Consider the following 13503-nt stretch of genomic DNA (forward strand, 5'->3'; position numbering starts at 1 on the left):
ACAGACACACAAACTGAGACTCATGGACATAAATAAAAGTGAAGTGGTTAGCAGGGGAGAGGATTGGAGGGGAGGGGAGTAAAGAGAGACAAATATATGGTAGCAGAAAATGATTTGTCTTCAGGTGATGGGCACACAACACAATCAACAGTTCAACCACTAAAAAAATGTTTACCCGAAAAAAAAAAATGTTTACCCGAAACCTACCATATTTCTCATGTATAAGACAATCCCATGTATAAGATGCACCTTAATTTTGGGGCTCGAAATTTGAAAAAAAGAAAGTATTACATAAAGTTATTGAACTCAAGTTTTATTCATCATAAAATTCATATAACTCCTCAAGCGGGAAATGCAAGTAAAAAAATTTACAACCACTGTATAAGACGCACCCAGTTTTTAGACCCCATTTCAAAAAAGGGTGCGTCTTATACACGGGGAAGTACAGTAGGTACTCATTGATCAATGTCGCCCGATTAAATTTAATGTCTAAAAAATAATAATAGCCTGACCAGGCGGTGGTGCAGTGGATAGAGCATTGGACTAGGATGTGGAAGGACCCAGGTTTGAGACCCTGAGGTCGCCAGCTTGAGCGCGGGCTCATCTGGCTTCAGCAAAAGCCCACCAGCTTGGACCCAGGGTCGCTGGCTCCAGCAAGGGGTTACTCAGTCTGCTGAAGGCCTGCAGTCAAGGCACATATCAGAAAGCAATCAATGAACAACTAAGAAGTTGCAACGCGCAACGAAAAACTAATGATTGATGCTTCTCATCTGTCTCCTTTCCTGTCTGTCTGTCCCTGTCTATCCCTCTGACTCTCTCTCTGACTCTGTAAAAAAACAAATAAATAAAAATTAAAAAATAATAATATAGCCAATGAACGCATTTCTTTTGTAACAGACTGACAATAAAATATTATAGTTGTTGTGTTACATACATCATTGTCCTTCCCCTTCTTTCTTTACCTGTCTGTTGAAATCCTCTTCATTCTCCATCCACATGAACTCTGCAAACGGGTTTTCCTTCTCGTCATGCCCATTCAACCCCTGGTCCTCTTTGGATTTTACACTGGGTGATGTATTTACCACACTGGTTCCATTCATTATGATAGAACCTAAACAGAAATAAAAGAAAGGATAAAATGTTATAAGGATCAAGGAAATGAAAACCTATAATAACCAGATTCTTCTAGAAGTTTCTGAAGTTCTAAGTAAAAGTTATTAACTACAGATAAACATAAACTGCTAACCTGTACCTTTGCAAAACAAACCATATCTTAGTTGTCAACTATACAGATGTAAATTATTTTTTAAATTTTCCACTGATTTGAGAAGAGGGAGGGGGGAAAAGAGAAAGAAAGTGGGAGGGAGGAAGGGAAAGAGGGAGGGTGAGAGAGAGAGAGAGAGAGAAATCATCAACTTGTTACTTCACTTAGTTCCACCTAGTTGTGTACTCATTGGTTGCTTCTAGTACCTCTGGCATGCCAGGTCAACACTATCCACTGAACCCCTGGCTAGGGCCAGATGTACAATTCTTTAAGAGTTAAAACAGGGGTTGGGAACCTTTCTGGCTGAGAGAGCCATGAATGCCACATATTTTAAAATGTAATTCCGTGAGAGCCATACAACAACCCGTGAACGTTAAGCATTATCCAATAAAAATTTGGTGTTGTCCTGGAGGACAGCTGTGATTGGCTCCAGCCACCTGCAACTATGAACATGAGCGGTAGGAAATGAATGGATTGTAATACATGAGAATGTTTTATATTTTTAACAGTTTTTGTTTTTGTTTTTTTTTACAGAGACAGAGAGAGAGTCAGAGAGAGGAATAGACAAGGACAGACAGACAGGAACGGAGAGAGAAGTATGAATCATTACCTTTTCGTTACACATTGCGACACCTTAGTTGTTCATTGCTTTCTCATATGTGCCTTGACCACGGGCCTTCAGCAGACTGAGTAACCCCTTGCTTGAGCCAGTGACCTTGGGTCCAAGCTGGTGAGCTTTTGCTCAAACCAGATGAGCCCGTCCTCAAGCTGGCGACCTCGGGGTCTCGAACCTGGGTCCTCAGCATCCCAGTCCAACGCTCCATTCACTGCACCACCGCCTGGTCAGGCCTTATTTTTTTTACTAAAGATTTGTCTGCGAGCCAGATGCAGCCATCAAAAGAGCCACACCTGGCTCACGAGCCATAGGTTCCCGACCCGAGTTAAAAGAAAAAAAAATGTCCTCTTTCCACCATCTTGGAGTCTGTGAAGGCCTGCTGGGAATAGAACTTCTATAACAATACATATGTCTGGAAAGCTGAGGTCCAAGGCCATTTCTGAGGTCCAAGTGGGGTCTCAGGAACCAGAAGGAGCACATAGCTCTTCTTAAAACTGAACGTGTTGGCCTGACCTGTGGTGGCGCAGTGGGATAGAGTTGACCTGGAATGCCGAGGTCGCCAGTTCGAAACCCTGGGCTTGCCTGGTCAAGGCACATATGGGCACATATCCTGCTCCTCCCCCTTCCCTCTCTCTCTCCTCTCTGAAAATTGAATAAAATCTTTTTAAAAAACCCAATAAACCTGAACGTGTTATGCTGAGATGAAATGAATTCTGTCTAGACAAGATATGTGCTTATGTGTACAACGCAAAAAACAACACAGTGACTCCTGCTGGCAAACCAAGCAAAACCAGTCATCTGAAGAAAGGTAACTTATCTCATGGAAACTGGAAACAGTGGCATGGTTTCATGCTAAATGCTGAAGCAACCTTCCTGGTAAGGCTACTGGACACAGAGTCCATGTAATGTACCTCTAGGAGTTAAATTTATTGAAAAATAAATAAAATTAATTTATTTTCCGGTAAAAAAAAAAAAAAGGTAAGAAAAAAAAGAAAACCATGACTAGGGTTAGTTACCCTTTCTAGGCAAATGGAATGGGGAGCGAATTCTTTCAAGGCAAATTCTGTCAGTTTCAGAACTTAATCAAAGATCACCCGGCTTCTTAACCCTCAACGTTTAAATAAGTGAGGAAAATGTGATTCTTAATGAACATTATAAGCAACTGTCTCTTATTCTAATTCTCAAGCTTATTTTTCTTTAGAACCGCTTTTTTCTTTTTTTTTTAAGTGAGAGGTGGGAGGCAGAGACAGACTCCTGCATGGCTCCTACTGGGATCCATCCACCCAGCAAGCCCCCTACAGGGCGATGCTCTGCTCATCTTGGGCTGCTTCTCCGTTGCTTGGTAACTGAGCTATTTTATTTCAGCACCTGAGGCGAGGCCATGGAGCCATCCTCAGTGGCTTGGGCCAAACTGCTAGAACCATTTGAGCCATGGCTGCGGGAAGGGAGGAGAGAGAGAGAGAGAGAGAGAGAGAGAGAGGGAGGGTGGGAGGGAGGGGGGGGAGAGAGAGAGAGAGAGAGAGAAGGGGAGGGGGAAGGGTGGAGAAGCAGATGGTCGCTTCTCCTATATGCCCTGACAGGGAATCGAACACAGGACTTCCACACGCCAGGCCACCGCTCTACCAATCAGCCAACTGGCCAGGGCCACTTTAGAACCTATTTCAAAAAATAATACATGTTCTTTTTATTGATAAGCAAAAAGGAGAAAATTAAGGTCACCAGTTGTTCAACCAACCAGAGTAAAGAATGATGAACAAGGTGCATATAACCTTCCCTGACTTCTCTTACGTGTATTCAGACACATAGACACACACAGATAGATACATTCCCCAACTATCCATTCTTTTTTTGTATTTTTCTGAAGTGAGAAGCAGGGAGGCAGAGACAGACTCCCGCTTGTCCCCGACCAGGATCCACCGGCAAGCCCACCGGGGTTGCTCCACTGCAACTGGAGCCATCCTAGCATCTGAGAAGGATGCCATGGAGCCATGCTCAGCACCAGGGCCAACTTTGCTCCAATGGAGCCTTGGCTGCGGGAGGGGAAGAGAGAGACAGAGAGGAAGGAGAGGGGGAGGGGTGGAGAAGCAGATGGGAACTTCTCCCGTGTGTCCTGGCTGGGAATTGAACCTGGACTTCCACACGCCAGGCCGATGCTCCACCACTGAGCCAACTGGCCAGAGCCCACGTATCCATTCTTATAGTAACAGCAAGACACACCATCATTAGCTTTTTTTCATTTCTATCTTAACATAGCCACACTGTCTTTTGGGATGTTTCTAATGTTTTTGTATTATAAAGTTTCAATGAACTTCTTGTGTTCATTTTTTCTAATGATTTCCTTAGGATAACTCCTAGGAATAAAACTGCTATTTGGAAAGTATATTTCTTTTTCTAAGACTTTTGATTTATTGCCATACTATCATAAGACTTTTTTTTTTTGAGACAGAGAGAGAGAGGGAGAGAAACACTGATTTGTTGTTCCACTTTTCATACATTCATTGGTTGATTCAAGATTTAAATTCCAATCAGTAGTATGTAAGTGCCCATTCCACTGCATTCATGAGTATCACTTTTTAAATCACTGCCAATCTCATAAGAGTAAGATTGCAATTTATTGTTTACACTTACATTTCTTTGATTTTTACTAAGGCTAAATATTTTGAGATATACAGTGTGTCCGTAAAGTCATGGTGCACTTTTGACCGGAACAGGAAAGCAACAAAAGACAATAGAAATGTGAAATCTGCACCAAATAAAAGGAAAACCTTCCCAGTTTCTGTAGGATGATGTGGCAGCATGTGCGCATGCGCAGATGATGACGTAACACCATGTATACAGTGGAGCAGCCCACGGCCATGCCAGTCGAGATGGGGACGGTACAGAGGAAAGTTCAGTGTGTTCTGTGGCTCGCTAAATTTGAATCCGTGACCAAAGTGCAACGTGAATATTGGCACATTTAAAATGAAGCACCACCACATAGGAATAACATTACTCAGTGGGATAAGCAGTTGAAGGAAACAGGCAGTTTGGTGGAGGAACCCCGTTCTGGTAGGCCATCTATCAGTGACGAGTCTGTAGAGGCTATATGGGATAGCTACCTAAGGAGCCCTAAAAAATCTGTGCGTGAGCCCACATCGAACTGCACTCAATAGGTATGAAACTGGGAGAGTTTTCCTTTTATTTGGTACAGATTTCACATTTCTACCATCTTTTGTTGCTTTCCTGGGACCAGTCAAAAATACACCATGACTTTATGGACACACTGTATTGACACTCTTTATATTTCGTTTTATAATCCTGTTAAAGTACAGGGGGTCTTTGGGTTTCAATAGTCTCAGATAATGTTTTGAGTTTATGATGCTCACTTCCATAAAAACCTTAAAAAATTGAGATGTGAGGGTTCCAGCTTACGTACATCATTAGCATCGTACTTACTATGTGAACAAACTATATAGTTTGGCTGCACATGGTAGACTACACAGTAACACGCATATGAGTGAGGGAGTTGGTGTCCCCCAGTACGCTTACCTATGCCATTTTGGGCTGTTAAAAGCACAGGTGTTCCTGACCAGGCAGTGGCGCAGTGGATAGAGCACTGGACTGGGATGTGGAGGACCCAGGTTCGAGACCCCGAGGTCGCCAGCTTGAGCGCGGGCTCATCTGGTTTGAGCAAAGCTCACCAGCTTGGACCCAAGGTCACTGGCTTGAGCAAGGGGTCACTCAGTCTGCTGTAACACCCCAGTCAAGGCACATATGAGAAATCAATCAATGAACAACTAAGGAACCGCAAAGAAGAATTGATGTTTCTCATCTCTTTCCCTGTCTGTCTGTCCCTATCTGTCCTTCTTTCTGACTCTCTCTCTGTCTCTGTCACACACACACACACACACACAGCACAAGTGCTCCGTTTATTAGACTAGGGTGTGTTTCGACTTACATTAGAATTTGGTTTATGTCACTGTTGTTGGAACAGAATTTTGTCATACCTGAGGACCTCCTGTACTTTGCCCATTTTAAATTATCAGGGTATATATCTTTTCCTTACCTTTTTTTGTTTATGTTGTTTTTTTGTTTGTTTTTTAATACAGAGACAGAGAGAGGGACAGATAGGGACAGACAGACAGGAATGAAGAGATGAGAAGCATCAATCATCAGTTTTTCGTTGCGACACCTTAGTTGTTCACTGATTGTTTTCTCATATGTGCCTTGACCGGGGGGCTACAGCAGACCGAGTGACCCCTTGCTCGAGCCAGCGACCTTGGGTCCAAGCTGGTGAGCTTTTTGCTCAAACCAGATGAGCCCGCACTCAAGCTGGTGACCTCGGGGTCTCGAAACTGGGTCCTCCGCATCCCAGTCTGATGCTCTATCCACTGCGCCACCTCCTGGTCAGGCTGGACCTAGAGATTATTAAGCTAAGTGAAAGAAGCCAGTCATAGAAATACAAGTACCTCATGGTTTCACTTATATGTGGAATCTAATGAACAAAATAAATCAAAAAACAAAATACAAACAGACTTTTAGATACAGAGCATAGGCTGACAACTGTCAGACTGGAAGGGGGCTAAAGGGCTAGGGAGCTAGTGACAAAGGTGAAGGGATTAAGCAAAGAAAAAAAACTTACAGACACAGGCAACACTGTGGTGACTGCAGGGGAGAGAGAGGGGTGAGGGGAGGTGGAGGAGGGTAAGGGGGAATAGATGATGATGGAGAGACTTGACTTGGGGTGGTGAACACACAATGCAGTATACAGATGATGTATTGTAGAATTGTGCACCTATTTACCAATGTCACTCCAGTAGTCAATAATTTTTTTGGAAGAGCAGAATTAAAAAAAAAAAAAGCAGAGGGAAATTTAAGACAGAAAGAAGGAGAAAATGTGATCATGGAGGCAAACAGTGGAGCAAAGTGGCCACAAGTCAAGGAATGCCTATGGCCACAATAGCTGAAAAGGCAAAGGTCAGATTTTCCCTCCCTCAGCCTTCCAAGTGCAGTCTGGCCACACCTTGATTTTTTATTTCTGGCATCCAGAACTGCCAGAGAGTGAGTTTATGTTGCTTTAAACCACCTGTGTGTGGTAATTTGTTACAGCAGCCACAGGAAACTAGCACACAGAGGAACTGGGTGTGTTAAAGGCTGCTGAAAGGTCAAGAGGAAGGCTGAGGAATGCCCACAGAATTTAGGACCATGGAAATCTCTAATGAGCTTATTAAGCAGTTTCCATGGCCTGACCTGTGGTGGCACAGTGGATGGAGCGTCAACCTGGAAACGCTGAGGTTGCCAGTTCAGAACCCTGGGCTTGCCTGGTCAGGGCACATATGGGAGTTGATGCTTCCTGCTCCTCCCCCCCTCCCCTCTCTATAATGAATAAATAAAATCTTAAAAAAAAAAAAAACTTTAAAAAAAAAGAGCAGTTTCCATGAAGAGAAATGAGGGTGCGAGACAAATGGAGGTATGACTTGCAGGTGATAGGAAGTATTAGATGACTCTTTCAAGGAGTCCAGCTGCCAAGAGAAGGGATAAAAATGGACAGAAACTGGAGGGATGAGAGATCCCTGGAAACCTTACTTTTAAAGAATGGAGAATCTAGAGCAGGGGTAGTCAACCTTTTTATATCAACCGCCCACTTTTGTATCTGTTAGTAGTAAAACCTTCTAACTGCCCACCGGTTCCACAGTAATGGTGATTTATAAAGTAGGGAAGTAACTTTACTTTATAAAATTTATAAAGCAGAGTTACAGCAAGTTAAAGCATATAATAATAATTACTTACCAAGTACTTTATGTCGTATTTTCGCTAAGTTTGGCAGAATAAATCTTTATAAAACAACTTACTATAGTTAAATCTATCTTTTTATTTATACTTTAGTTGCTCCGCTACCGCCCACCATGAAAGCTAGAACGCCCACTAGTGGGCGGTAGGGACCAGGTTGACTACCACTGGTCTATGCTGAAATATTCACAGAAGGGGTCTAGTAGAGAGGGAGAGGCTAAAAATACAGGAGAAAGAAGGAATAACTAATGGTGTCAGGCATGGGAAGTCAGGTGGAGAAACTCATTTGATCTTCTGAAAAACTAATACATTCCCAGGATTCAAAATATAAATGCCTGGGATTCTTAATTAGTAGTAAAGAGCTGCATGGTGAGCGTGAAGTCACAGCTGAGAAAAGAAGAGCCACTGGGAAAGAAAAGTGATCAGGAGAGACGTGGCCCATTACAACACCACGAGGAGCACCCTCACTCCACGGCAGGGTTCACTTCCCTGGTGCAGGACCGCATGTCTCCCTAACGCAAGTCTCAAGGCCCAACAGTTGTCGGGTAAACCTACCAACCTCCAACTTTGTGGCTTTATTTTTATTTCCTCTTTTAATTTTTCAAGGGTTTTATATATACACACACACACACACACACACACACACACATTTTAAAGCTTCATAAGCAGGCCCTGGCTGGTTGGCTCAGTGGAGAGAGTGTCAGCCCATCATATGGATGTCCCAGGTTCAAATCCCAGTCAGGGCACACAGAGAAGTGACCATCTGCTTCGCTTTCCCTCCTTCTCCCCCTTCTCTTCCTCTTCCCTTTCCAAAGCCAATGGCTCGGCTGGTTGGAGAGTTGGCCCTGGAAGCTGAAGATAGCTCAGCTGATTGGAGCACTGGCCCCAGACAGGGGTTGCTGGGTGGATCCCAGCCAGGGTGCTTGCAAGAATCTGGCTCTATCTCCCCTCCTTTAACTGAAAAAAAAAAAGCTTCATAAGCAATACAAGAATTTTATAAAGTCTTTTAAATTCACAGAGCACTTTTTTTAATTCAGTGAGAGGAGGGGAGGCAGAGAGACAGAATCCCGCATGTGCCCTGACAAGCGCAATAGGGGGCACTGCTCTGTTGCTCAGCAACCAAGCTCTACTCAGCACCTGTCGCAGAGTCCACGGAGCCATCCTCACGCCTGGGACCAACTTGCTCCAATCAAGCTATGGTTGCAAGAGGGGAAAAGAGTGAGAGAGAAGCGAGAAGGAGAGGGATAGAAAAGCACATGGTCACTTCTCCTATGCCCTGACTAGGAATTGAACCCGGAACATCCACATGCCAGGCTGACACCATACCACTGACCCAACCAGCCAGGGCCCATATAGGACATATTTTTATATCTCATGTTATACTCAGCACTAAAATAACTTGTCTTCTTTTACAAAGTAAAAAAACCCATCAACTTTCCTTCATCATTTGGTGGAAGTTCAAAGTGGATGGGTGGCAGGATAAGCAGTTCACCTTTTACAGAGGGTGGGATGGGAGAACAGGTGAGATATGTACATAGTGGTTTTAAAGATTCCAGATCAATCTCTCATTACAATGGTCTTGTGCCCTCTATTCCATTTTATTTATTCTCAGAGAAGCAGCATGGACTTTAGTAGGAAATAAGGGAGTAATCACCCTGCTAAGCTTTCCTTATATTGACCTCAACACACAAATGCTCCATTAGTTATCTTTTATTTGATGCAAGAGAAAGGCTTGTGGCCCTGGCTGGTTGGCTCATACGTCATCCCAGTGTATGGATGTCCTGGGTTCGATTCCCAGTCAGGGTACACAGGAGAAGCGCCCATCTGCTTCTCCACCCCTCCCCTTCGGGTTTCTCTTCTCACTCTCTTCTCCTCCCTTTCTGCAGCCAAGGCTCAATTAGAAAGAGTTGGCCCCAGGTGCTGAGGATGGCTCTATGGCCTCCTCCTCCAGCGCTAAAAAATGGCACAGGAGCAAAGGCCCCAGATGGGAGGAGCATCGCCCCCTAGTGGGCTTGCTGGGAGGATCCCAGTTGAAGCACATGCGGGAGTCTGTCTCTGCCTCCCTTCCTCTCACTAAAAATAAAAAAAAAATTTTTAATTAAAAAAAAAAAAGTAAAAGGCTTGCTAACAGAATGTCAATGCCCTTGTCAAGCACACAGTACTGTACTTACCTGCAATTAGAAGTTAGTAAAAAGCTTTTTTTGTGTGACAGAGACAGAGAGAAGGGACAAATGGGCAGGAATGGAGAAATGAGAAGCATCAATTCTCTGTTGCGGCTTGTTTTTAGTTGTTCATTGACTGCTTTTTCATATATGCCTTGGGGAAGGGCTACAGCAGAGTGACTCCTTGCTCAAGTCAGTGACCTTGGGCTCAAGCCAGCGACCTTGGGCTTCAAGCCAGCGACTTTTGGGCTCAAGCCAGCAACCACGACCCCACGTTTAAACTGGTGAGCCAGCTGGATGAGCTCATGCTCAAATCGGCGACCTCGGGGTTTCAAACCTGGGTCCTTTGCATCCCAGTCTGACGTTCCATCCACTGTGCCACTGCCTAGTCAGGCAGTAAGAAGCTTTCAAAAGCTTATTATCTGACAAGTCAAGAGTAAAATTATTTAGGTTCTCTAATAGAAAATACATTAAAAACAGAAGTAAATTACGAATAGAATTATCTTCTAACTTAAACTCAAGGCGGTCATATTAGGAAGATGATATAAACAGAACACAATCTCTCTTGTGTCCTATACTGACTGACCTATAAATTTGCCCTGATGAAATGGACTCTGAAAATCTGGATACAATCACTCTGGGAAGAATGACAACACTGAACATAACTACACAGTGTAGTTAGTTCCCAGACCAGAGCCAAGACTATAAAATGGCAGCATACTCAAATAGGATTAAGGATGCGTTTAGCAAGTACTGAGAAGGCATATTTCTATTCAGTGGCTCTCAATCTCTAGAGTGTAACAGAATCTCCCAGAAGCTTTCCACATCGTACCACTTAGATCAGGAGTCCCCAAACTACGGCCCATGGGCAGCAGGCAGCTCCCTGAGGCCATTTATCCAGCCCCCGCCGCACTTCCGGAATGGGCACCTCTTTCATTGGTGGTCAGTGAGAGGAGCACATTGACCATCTCATTAGCCAAAAGCAGGCCCATAGTTCCCATTGAAATCTGGTCAGTTTGTTGATTTAAATTTACTTGTTCTTTATTTTAAATATTGTATTTTTCCCGTTTTGTTTTTTTACTTTAAAATAAGATATGTGCAGTGTGCATAGGGATTTGTTCATTGTTTTTTTTATAGTCTGGTCCTCCAATGGTCTGAGGGACAGTGAACTGGCCCCCTGTATAAAAAGTCTGGGGACCCCTGATTTAGATGTTTCGATTTGTTAGGCCTAAGCCAAAGCCAACATATTTATTTTTGCTTATTAACTGCCATCCGTAATTCTGATTGTAGAAAGACTAAATAAAGACTAAGGACAATTCTTGCAATACAGTGGCAAACTGTATATGGAATAGTCCAAATCTCAATTGCCCTAATTCCTATTGAGTAGTTCCCAAATCTGTGTTCTACAAAAAACCAGTCTTGTGAATGCTTGTTTGGGAGAAAAAAATCTATGGCTGCCTGACCAGGTGCACAGTGGATAGAGCGCCAGTCTGGGACACCGAGGACCCAGGTTTGAAACCCCAAGGTCACTGGCTTGAGCGTAGGCTCATCAGCTTGAGTGCGGGATTATAGACATGACCCAATGGTCATTGACTTGAGCCCAAGGTCATTGGTTTGAGGAAGGGGTCACTGGCTCGGCTGGAGCCCCCCAGTCAAGGCACATATGAGAAAGAAATCAATGAACAACTAAGGTACTGCAACTATGATTTGATGCTTTTCATCTCTCTCCCTTCCTGTCTGTCTGTCCCTGTCTATGCCTTTCTCACTTAAAAAAAAAAAGCCCTGGCCGGCAGGCTCAGTGGTAGAGTGTCGGCTCGGCATGTGGAAGTCCCAGGTTCAATTCCTAGCTAGGGCACTCAGGAGAAGTGCCCATCTGCTTCTCTACCCCTCCCCCTCCCCTTTCTCTCTATCTCTTTCAGCCCCTGCTGCAGCCAACACTCCACTGGAGCAAGTTGGCCAGGGTGCTAAGGATGACTCCATGGCCTCCACCTCAGGTACTAGAAAGGCTCTGGTTGCAACAAAACAACGCCCAGATGGGCAAAGCATTGCCCCCTGGTGGGCTTGCCGGGTGGATCCCTGTCAGACGCATGCAAGAGTCTGTCTCTCTGCCTCCCTGCTTCTCACTTCAGAAAAATACAAAAAAAATATAAATAAAAAGCCTGACCAGGCAGTGGCACAATGATTAAGCATCAGACTGTGACGCAGAGCACCCAGGTTCAAAACCCAAGGTCGCCAGCCCGAGTGCGGGGTCGCTGGCTTGAGCATGAGATCACAGACATGACCTCAGAGTCGCTGGCTTGAGCCCAAAGGTTGCTGGCTTGAGCAAGAGGTCACTCACTCTCCTGTAGTCCCCTCTTCGCCCCCTGTCAAGGCACATATGAGAAAGCAATCAATAAACACTAAGGTGCAGCAACAAAGAATTGATGCTTCTCATCCCTCTCCCTTCCAGCCTGTATGTCCCTGTCTGTCTCTTTGTTTCTCTGTTCCTGTCACAAAAATATAAATAAATAAATTTCCATAAATGAATTCATTGCTCTGAGAAGTACTGTTTATAACTACCAAGCATTTCTCTAGTTAATTAATTGGCTTTATTATTTATTTACCACATTTTTAATCTAACAGTTACTAACAGCACACAAACTTAAGAACCATGCCATAAGAATGTTTTGTGACATTACCATTATCCTAGTGGAAATGTACAGTACAGACAAAAAATGCACTCCATAAAGCATTTGAAGGTACTTCCAAAGGTAGAATCAACAGACTTGCCTAAAGTCAGTAGCAAGCTCTCTGCCCAGACCTGTCCTCAATTTCTACACCCACAGGTAAAGGCCTTCAATTGTCCTCCAAGTAGTAAGTATAAATATATCATTGGATGGTGGTCATCACAGGGACCTTGGCTGCTCCATAGCTAGCTCCAAAAAGAAACTTGCCATTAACAGGGGAAATACTGAGAACTGACGTTTTCAGCAGATAACACTAATAAAAAACATTCCAAATGGGCAAATTATTACATATGAAGTATGTGTAACTTTTCTCAATAACAATCTCAGTAACAAAACAAAAGCTTCTAAATGTCTTAGACTGATTGGCTAATAGTTCCAGTTTTTTAAATGTGTAATACCAGAAATGACACTATAGAAGCCTAAATACAATTTCTGCCCGAGGTCTCCCCCACCTCCACCCCCATTTCACATTTGATTATACATATATGTATTTGAGTGCATATATATATTATACATACATACATCATTTGTTCTGGAAACAGTCTATTTATACCCTTAGAAGTTTTTTGAGGGCAAAAATCAAGTCTTTCACAGCTTCTTAGCATGCCTTTATGTACTCACCAGGTCCTCAATAAATAATTTGTTGACTCTCATATCTAAAATGCTGTATTCCAAACCCCATTTACTAGGAAGGACATTCATACTTAGGGGCTAGGATCTGCAGCAGCTGAGCACTCTTCCTTTTTTTTTTTTTTTTTACAGAGACAGAGAGTCAGAGAGAGGGACAGACAGACAGGAACAGAGAAATGAGAAGCATCAATCATCAGTTTTTCGTTGCGTATTGCAACACCCCAGTTGCTCATTGATTGCTTTCTCATATGTGCCTTGACCGCGGGCCCTCAGCAGACCGAGTAACCCCTTGCTCGAGCCAGCGACCCTAGGTCCAAGCTGGTGAACCTTTGCTCA

At 43.7% G+C, this 13503-nt stretch overlaps 1 protein-coding gene across 2 annotated transcripts in view; it reads right to left on the reverse strand.

The window, feature by feature from the left end:
- PAIP2B (poly(A) binding protein interacting protein 2B) overlaps positions 1-13503 on the reverse strand; it is a 47114-nt gene that overhangs the window by 12875 nt on the left and 20736 nt on the right. For both annotated transcript variants that reach the window (XR_010730314.1, XM_066267348.1), the window contains exon 2: positions 963-1111. Coding sequence is in view for 1 of the 2 variants with exons in the window: in XM_066267348.1 (XP_066123445.1) it covers positions 963-1100 (138 nt within the window). In the remaining variant the exon portion in view is untranslated. The remainder of the gene's footprint in view (positions 1-962; positions 1112-13503) is intronic.

Source organism: Saccopteryx bilineata, chromosome 3, assembly GCF_036850765.1.
Source record: "Saccopteryx bilineata isolate mSacBil1 chromosome 3, mSacBil1_pri_phased_curated, whole genome shotgun sequence".
Classification (NCBI taxonomy): domain Eukaryota; kingdom Metazoa; phylum Chordata; class Mammalia; order Chiroptera; family Emballonuridae; genus Saccopteryx; species Saccopteryx bilineata.